Source organism: Lactuca saligna, chromosome 5 (assembly GCF_052625555.1).
Source record: "Lactuca saligna cultivar CGN05327 chromosome 5, ASM5262555v1, whole genome shotgun sequence".
NCBI classification, from domain to species: Eukaryota; Viridiplantae; Streptophyta; class Magnoliopsida; order Asterales; family Asteraceae; genus Lactuca; species Lactuca saligna.
Genome location: NC_136421.1, coordinates 246,987,160 through 246,997,086, shown reverse-complemented (window position 1 = coordinate 246,997,086; position 9,927 = coordinate 246,987,160). Strand labels below are relative to the sequence as shown.

At 27.7% G+C, this 9,927-nt stretch overlaps 1 protein-coding gene across 1 annotated transcript; it reads left to right on the top strand.

Annotated features, from left to right (window-relative positions):
* The first annotated feature begins 209 nt into the window (after positions 1-209).
* On the top strand, positions 210-679 carry LOC145046484 (putative lipid-transfer protein DIR1). Its single transcript, XM_078994771.1, has 2 exons — positions 210-525; positions 645-679. The coding sequence occupies exons 1-2, from the start codon at positions 210-212 to the stop codon at positions 677-679; spliced, it is 351 nt and encodes a 116-aa protein (XP_078850897.1).
* Positions 680-9,927: the final 9,248 nt, after the last annotated feature.

Sequence of the window (9,927 nt, the reverse complement as noted above, 5' to 3'; positions counted from 1 at the left end):
GAACTTTGTGCACAGTTCTCACGAGATCAACCTAATGGATAGAATAATTAAAATAATTAAAAAAATGTGGTAGGACCATTTTGTCCTCTCACCACATAAATGCAGGCAAGTGTGCACTTTCTTTCTCTATATAAACCAACCATGCGTACCCTAAAAACACACACCAACAAACAAACAGTTTAAGTGAGAATCTTACAAAAACATATCCAATGGAGTCCTACACAAAGCTAGTTATTGTAGCTCTAGTTCTGGTTGCAACTATTGTGACTGAACCGATGGCTACAAATGGTTTCTCCATATGCGGGGTGACCACCGACGGCCTGAAGAGCTGCCAGCCGGCGGTGGCAAAAGGTGTGGACCCTCCTCCACTACCAACAACAGAGTGTTGTGCTGCCCTCACTAAAGCTGATATGCCATGTTTCTGCAAGTTGAAAGACTCAAGCGTTTTGCTCATTTATGAAATTGACCCAACCCATGCAATGGAGCTACCTGCAAAATGCAAATTACCTCAAGCCACCTACCATTGTTAGATAGATCAAAGATCTGGTCCTTTTGTCGTCGTCTTTGTTATAAATATATCCTTGTTATAATTGGCTGCGTTTCGTGTCTTGTTTAATGTTTAATTAGTATTCCATTGATGTAAGGTGGTGTTGCAGGAGGTGAAATGGTGGTGGTGTAACAGTTCATGATCTTGTTTTATCAGCTCAGCATTATAAAGTTTACGTTTATGTTTTTGTGTTGGTATCTTCCTATACTAATAATAAAAAAAGAATAGTTTTTACTCTTCTTTTGTCATTCTAATATATATCCTAATTAATATTATATCATGTAATTTTATTACTTCTTAATTTTAAATTTGCTCACAATAAATAAACAATAAATGTAGCTCAAGAAACCAAGATATATTCTCATAAAATTAGCATTCCGATTTAAAAATGCTATAAACTATAAAAAAACCTAATCAAACTAGATATTTTAAATGCTTTAATACGTAAACCGTATAAATTATTAAAAAATAATATATTTGTTTGCATGATTAATGATTGTTATTTTTATAAATATCATGTTGTTTTATTATGTCAACCAATCGTATAATATACCGGTTATCATCTAGTCTGCTATAAATATTTGTTTCGTATATATGGTACATATGCTATTTAGAAAAATATTCCTTCCAATGAAAACTTATTTTTAGATGCAATTTAAATAAACAAAGTTTTGTCAAACGCCTTGCCATTAAGCAAGAAATGAAACTATATATATGAAAAATATGGGTTTGAGTTGAAACGATCGAGTGAGTTCGGTTGTCACGTTCACGTAAACATTAATTTATTTCCTTTTTTAAAGAGTAAACTACACAAATGGTCCATTGGTTAGATTGAATTGACAATTTAAGTCCAACCTTTTTTTCTTGCACCACTTATCTTTCTTGCACCACTTATCTTTATCGTGGGTTTTTCTTGAACAAATGGTCCATTCTTTTTCTTGCATCACTCATCCTTATGGTGGGTTTTTTTGCACAAATGATCACATTTAAAGGTGTCCGTTGACCCTATCCGGGTGCCTTGCACACAAGGGTATTTTCATACATTATTTTGTACAATAGTTGACAGAGTAAAATACATAGACTACAAAAATCGTAATCATTAATCATGAATGTACAAAGAGTTATTTTATACAAAATTTGATATTTTATTCGTAAATCTATCATCGTTATTTCTTAATTAATATCGAAAATCGTTAACAAAATTCAAATCTATATAGATAAATAAAAGCTAAGCCATTAAAAACCAAAGAATATTTAGATTAGAAACTGATATTTTAGTTTGACATAAATAAATTAGTTGGCAGATGTTTCATAAATTATAAATTTTATGATTTAAAAACACAATATGTGAACATAGGTTAGATGTTAGTCTTAACATTAAGAAAACACTATAATAGTAAAACCATCTTATCCTTCAACACAAGATTTCATTCTCTTTGTGCATAGTAAATAACACCTTTGATTTTGCCTATCTAATGTTTTAAATAAAATCAGAAGTATTGTTTCTTCATAATGTAATAACCTAATCCAGTAATCCATAATAGTTGTTTCTTTTTGACTTACATGCATAATGAACGATTTAGCAGAGAAAGTTTGGAGCAGGATTTGGCCTTATTTAATTATCCATAGAGAAAAAAATGAAAATTTCGTATCAGAGGCTAACGAAGTACCTTTGGAATACTTGAGTGCATGTGATTGCATTCCAAATAGAAAACTTGATCTTTTATATGAGGATGTAAAGAGGTATCTATGTGAAGGAGAATCTTACTGACAGACAAAACACCATGATTTCCACTTTCAAATGTGAAAAAGAATGTTTAATTGCATCTTGAATTGGTCATACTCTTTATAGCTTGTAATTATTATATACATAAGTCATTAAAGCCTTTAGAAAGTTGTGTTCATCAGATCTTGCAACGTGTGTAACACAAAACTATCATAAACAAAGGAGACTAGGTGAGAACTTGATGAAAGAATGATTTGGAGAGTTCGATAGGTGACATGAAAATTAATTAAAACATTAGGTTATATCCAAAGCTAAATATCATAAACATATATTCAGTTCAAACGGGTCCAATTAAATTCTCCATGGAACATTTGATTGCATACACAAAAGTCTATTAGTAGTTTCGCGCAAAATCAAAATTAGCCATCGGTGACATTTATCCATAACATTGCCCACAAGTACCGGAATACTTTTATTGGATTCAAAAGGAAAATATTTAGTTTTCAATTAATATAATTATAGAAAAAGAAAATTAGTTAACGATCCAATGTGTTAGGTTCCTATGAATGGGAAATGTACAAAAAATACATTTGAAATATAAATTAATTAAATTTCCTTCAAGACAACCATGGTGACTTTTCCAACATCCTCATCATGTTGCATTATCTTTTTGATCCAAGCCTACATATAATTACTCAAAATTAGGAGGGACAATTGAATACCATTGAAACAACCGTTCAATTATACTCTCATAATTCCTAAAAAATAGTTGCACTGTCATATCCAGATTCAAATGCAAAATTGACAAAAATATTTTCAAATGTTCATCTATAGTCAAGAGATATAATATGTATGTTACGTCTTAGTATCGACGCCATGATAAGTTATTATTGTAGCATATTCTATCAATTCATATCCATTATGCCCTAAGTTGCATGGAAACAGATACAACAACGGGAAATGGATACGGAACAGAAACGGGAAACGACAAAACTAAAAAATTCAAGATACAAATACAACAGAAATACGGCAATATATATATATATATATATATATATATAAGAAATTCCTAAATAGATATATACTGATGAAAGGAAATTCAAATGAGGGACAAAAAATGTCAGTTCGGTAATTCTTGAAGGGTGTCTCGTGCCCTATCGAAGGCACATCGTGTCGATGACGGTGATCAGATATGCACAACATTGTTTTGCTGTTTTCTACCCATTTTCACTTCTTTTCTTCTCTATTTGATCTCAAACCCTATTATAGCTTTATAATCGATTTTTCCCTTAATTTTCTTGGTGTAATGATTGGAACTTCTAGATGAATCATTGCTCAAATATATTCAACATTTTTCATCAGAAAGATAGTTTTATTCCTATTTTCCTTAAATTCAATTTAGGGTTTTCACTGAAACTTCGCCAATACGTTTCCTACCTACCAGATACTTCACCGAAACGTTTCCATGGCGTTTCTGAGGCATATCCGTTTCCATGGCGTTTCCGAAACGGGAATGCAACCCTAACAGGAGTTTCCGTGCATCATAGATTATGCCACCGGGTCAAGAAACCCACATCAAAATCTTCATCTTCTTCATCCTCTTAAGCTTCTCGAGACTAATTACTATTTCATCTATCTATCTATGTTTTTCCCACACGTATTTGCTCGTGCCTTGCATGATGTTGTCCATTAAAGGAAAAACACACATTTAGACATCAACACTACTTATCCCAAGAACTTGGAGAAGATGTTGGAACCTTTTTCATCGTATATGATCGATGTAATGACTTCTTGTGTGGCCGTACATATGTTGATGGTAAGGTGAGCTCATCGACTATGTTGACATTGATAAGTTTCAACTCACGAGATGGACCATATTTTCATAGAGTTATGTGATCTTCGGTATTCTACAGTAAAGAGTAATGGACCCACGACCTATTTGTATATTCATAACCATAGTCGTATGACAACCTTAATTTGATTTTTCTAGGAGATTCATCTCATTCATTGTAAATACAGGTTTGATGTGGTACTACAAAAAGTGAAAACTAAATCAAAAAATAAAGAACTAAATATGACAACATTAATTAAAATTTTATTCTATATTAATATCACGATGTAAACGCATCTCAAGTTACCATATCATAACAATAATCTCCAATCTATGGACCAATAAATCATTTAAAATTAATACAGTGACACAATGATCAAATATTGAGAATATTTTTTATTAAGAAAGATTTGTCTAGGGACTAACTGTAGCTTACATGAATGGCATAGTATAATCATCATATTTTTAACATCACATTCATATTGTACACACATCTTTTAATTTGGTTATACTATCTAAACAATAAATGTTACTTTGACAGTGTTTTGTTTCAATTAATTTAACTAAAATGTAACACTAAAATGTACCAGACATGATAATATATAATAAAATATTTTAAAAATTATTTATATCGTCATACATACAAAAAAAATCTTAAATTTAATTAGTTTTCAAATTAGTGAGATTTTATTTTGAATTATTCGGTATCATCTCACGATCTCAATGAACGTGACCATGATTTAACATTTATCTAATGAAAGCTTTATAATTATTTATAACGACAATAAATAAAATAATTTATCCAATAAGTTAAAAAGTATATGACACAAAAGACATTAAATTTTCATCTATTCTACTTCTAACACCCAATATTTTTTTTTCAATTTTGTTTAATATTTAGTTTTTTTCTCGTCACCTTCGGATTAAAATAGTTATAGCTGATTTGACCCTTTTGATTACGTGATGTTGATACGACATGATGACGTGTTACTATATATTGATATCTCATTTAAGGTGTCAAAAGTTATATATATATATATATATATATATATATATATATATATATATATATATATATATATATATATACACACACACACATATAAAATTGTAATAAAATCCTTACATATTTGACTTCATAATCGAGTTAGTCATTATATATATATATATATATATATATATATATATATATATATATATATATTTTATTTAATTAAGTCCCAAAAACCGATAATTGTATTCAATTTAATATTTTACCAGTCAACAGATCATCTAATTTTCAAAAGTTTTTTTTTTGCCCAAATTTCAAAATTTATTACTAATTTGGTCCGAAATTTATATTTTTTGCCCAGATTTTAAATTTTATTACAAATTTGATCCAAAATTTACCCTCTTAGCCCTAAATTTAGAATTTTGTTATGAATTTATCATAACTTTAGTTGTTTTAAAAAAAAATCTCAAAATTTTGTTTCAAATATGTTTTTTCATTAGAAAATCATATTTATACAAACAAACAAAAAAAACACACACACACACACACACATTTTCACATAAAAAATCTTATATTTTCTATATAAAAACATTTAAAAAAAACTTTTTTATATACGAAATACATATTTATAAAATATGTATTTATTATGTACGTAAATGTATACAAATCCATTTTTATAATATATATATATATATATATATATATATATATATATATATATATATATATATACAGACATTTATTTTACAAAAAAATATATACGAACACCTATTTTATAATAAATACATTTGTATGTAAACACATATTTATAGAAAAATATATAAAAACACCTATTTCATTTTAAACATATACATTTCTTTTGTGTGTGTGTGTATGTGTGTGTGTGTGTATATATATATATATATATATATATATATATATATATATATATATATATATATATAACAACTATTTTATAATATATGCATTCATATTCAAACACGTTTATATATAAAATGTATACAAACATATTTTTATAAAAAAAATGTATACAAACACAATAACTTTATTTCCCCATAACAACCCACAACCATCACAAAACACCAACTTCAACCTCTCATCTTCCCTTTCACCACAATCTTTCATTGCTTTTTTCTTTCCTATGAAATACCTAGGAACCAACATTACATATCCCTATGATTATCTTCATCTACTCTATTAACGTTACTGGAAAACTACGCCTTAAAAACCACCAAATGACGTCTCCGACAACCAATCGCTACGTTAATACGCACCACTACCCATCCTTATGGTTAAGCAGATCGTGGTATTGGCTGGTTGTTTGGCGATGTTCTCAAACTTCTATGTTGGCTACAATAAAGCTAATGACCGAAGAGGATTGTAATAGATATGTTTGGGTTAGAGTGATGATGATGGCTCAAGATATTAAGGTTGAGATACCATGTTATACGATTGTGAAAGGAATTATCTAATTATAGGAAATAAAATTAATAATATTTTAATTGATTTAAGTTGTCTGGATTAGTGGAAAGTTTTAAAGAGAACTAAATGATTATTATGTTAATTTACATATATATCATTATTTATTGATTGGTTGAGAATAAGTTATATAATAACACAATATTTTTTGGTTTATATATATATATATATATATATATATATATATATATATATATATATATATATATATATATATATATATATATATATATATATTATTTCATTGGAATCATAAATATTTTACATTTATTAAATATTTAATAAATATCTATTTCGTATAAAAAATGCTTTTTATAAAAAGTTTTTATATAGAATATATAAGATTTTTTATGTGAAAATATATATTTTTTATATAAATATGATTTTATAAAGAAAAAACTTATTCGAAATATAATTTTTGAGAAAAAAAAAGTTGTAAGAAAGCTAAAGTTAGGTTGAATTCATAATAAAATTCTAAAATTTGGACCAAAAGGGTAAATTTTAAACCAAATTTATAATAAAATTTAAAATTTGTGCCAAAAATGTATGACTATATATATATATATATATATATATATATATATATATATATATATATATATATATATATATATATATATATATATATATATATATATATAACCCGTGGAAACCATTGATGATTAAAAAAATAATTTTCATACTTTGAAATCGTGTATGACTATTCAAATATTTGCAGAGAAATTTATTAATTTAAAAAGATATAAGTTTTGTAAGTGAGTTTATAATTTTGTTTTAAAATTAAATTATACATTGTTATGAATACTCAATTTACCTTTTGTGTGTTTAGATATTTTAATAAAACATGGTTAGTAGAATGCAATATACATTTGAGTAAATTTAAAAAAAAAAAAAAAAAACACAAATTAATTCTTCTAAGTCCAAAGTATAATATTAGAGATGAAATTTTATAAAGAACAGTCATCCCAAAAAATGAAAGTATTTCCACATTAAGAAATAAGACTTGAGTTGCTTCACAAAAAATATACAACTAAATTCCAGAATATGTTAAAAACTTCATCTAAAAGAATAGTGTTGCATTTTTGTAGTCCACAAAGGAATTTATTACATATACACCGTCGTGAAGAAGTTGGACAATATTTGGAGCTTCAAACCATTAACAGCGAGTAAAGGACTGCAGTTACCATAACAGTGGGATTGAAAGTCTCATCAAACATGACCAAATTTATTTAAATTAATAATAACAAATAAAAAATAATTAAATAAGATCAATAAGTATGTAATTAATTATCTGATTCTCATAGGTACTTTGAAATGTTTTCTTCGAGTGACCTTTGACATAGTTTTTAAAGTTAAATTGACGTTCATGATCTTTATAAACTTGTATATGCCAATTAAAGAGTAAATCAAATATTTGACATAAAAACATTTAAATACCTAGTAAAGTAATTCTATGATTATTATGCATCAAGAGGCTTTCCAGGGAGGAATATCATCGGTTTGGTGCAACTAACTATAAAACAAAAATAATTATTTTTTTTTGACAAAATATCATCTCATTACAAGATGTATTTTTCTTTTCTTTTTTTAAATAACTCTTGTTCTCAATAATTTATAAATCAAATTGAATTCAATACATATCGATTGAAGGCAAACGGGCAACAAACTGTGCCGCTAGCCCTTTTTGGATGGCAAAAACTAATTTTTTTGAAAACATTTGTGGATCTAGGAGATATGACATTAGAATGCATGACCCGTCGGACTCTGTTAAGGAGCTCCACCGTCTCTGATGTGAGAAAACCAAATGTATCGAATGCAAAAGGAACAAACACATGTTAATTTTCTCTACATGCATTGTCGTGCTTTACCACTTTGCACGCAACGGTTTTCAAAGCGGCATGTCCAACTGCGAAACCTCCGCTCTCCAAACCAACGAGAGGAGATACACCAGTAAGATCTACGCACGCAGAGAGCAATTGAAACAGTGAGTTTCGAGCTTGCATTTTACACCCCATTCCCGAGTTTATGAAATGAAAAGAAAAGAAAAGAAAGTCACGAAAGAAAATAAGAGAAAGGAAAGGAAAACAATTTTTTTTGTGTTTCCGAGTTGGAGAGAAGTGGAAAGAAAATTAATCATTTTCTTATTTCCTTCCAAATTCTCCCAAATCGGAAGGAAATATAAGAGGGAAAGTAATCCTTCCATTTCACTTCACTTTTAATGAAAATCGGAAACACCAATTTCTTTTATTTTTCTTCTTATTTCCACTCATTTCCTTTCTTTTCTCTCGCTAAGTTGAACTCGGGAACGGTGTGTTAGAGTTGATAAAAACTTTCAGATTCTCAAGAAATTTAAAAACATTAATTTACAAACTACATGATTTTTATACACATGAAATGCGTATTTTCGCAACTTTTGATAATTTTTGGGTATTTTTATTGAGAAAACATGTGTAAAATCAATTTTTCTAAAAGTAAAATGATATATTTTTTTTTCTTGCTCATTTTTTTTCTTGAAAATACTTCAAAAATATGCTGAAAATGGCATTTTAGCATCCAACATTGGTCATTTCATTTCTGTTACTTAGTAATTTCTTCATTTCTGTTACTTGGTAATTTCTAAAATCATGTGGTATAATAAGTTTAATAGCATATCGGTATCCTACCTTTATTTGTTGATTTGATGTACTTGATTATGTAATACCATATTAGTATCCTACTTTTTATTACCATTTAACCTAGTGTACAAAGTTTTGGCTACTTGATACCAAGTTAAGCACGATCTACTACTTCATAAGCATGTACATTAAGTGTTTTATAACATATTATTACTATTTTTAAACAATAAATGTAGCTTTGTATTTTCTTATTTTCTATTACGCATGTCATTATCATTTTTCGAATGGATTTGGTTTTTTTGAAACAAAAACAAAAACAAAACTTACAGTCTCATTGCAAATGCAACACTCTAACTTAAATGTGTAAATTAGTTATCCAGTGAAAATATTTTAGGAACCAAATTGGACGATGTACTTATACCAAACAACTAAAACAAAATTGTAATAGGAAGAAATGAAAGTATCATATGTGTGTGTAATATGAATGAATGATCCTTAATTTACCAATTGGGTAATATATTTAGGCTAACCAACAAAAACAATAAATGACCAAATTAATTATGGGTAAAGTAAGTAAAATAACAAAAAAAAAATGTATTATAATTGTTATAATAACATTATGAAGGCATTCTAAGTGTGTTTAATGCCTTCATTATTTGTAAAATTCAAAAAGAAAGGAAAAGTATTCATAGGGTTAAATTAGTATGAAACCATTACACATCTGATTATAATATTGCA

Coding starts and splice junctions, on each gene's coding strand:
- LOC145046484 (XM_078994771.1), top strand. CDS start 210: ATGGAGTCCTACACAAAGCTAGTTATTGTAGCTCTAGTTCTGGTTGCA. Junction 526..644: donor ACCTCAAGCCACCTACCATT/GTTAGATAGATC, acceptor CATTGATGTAAG/GTGGTGTTGCAGGAGGTGAA.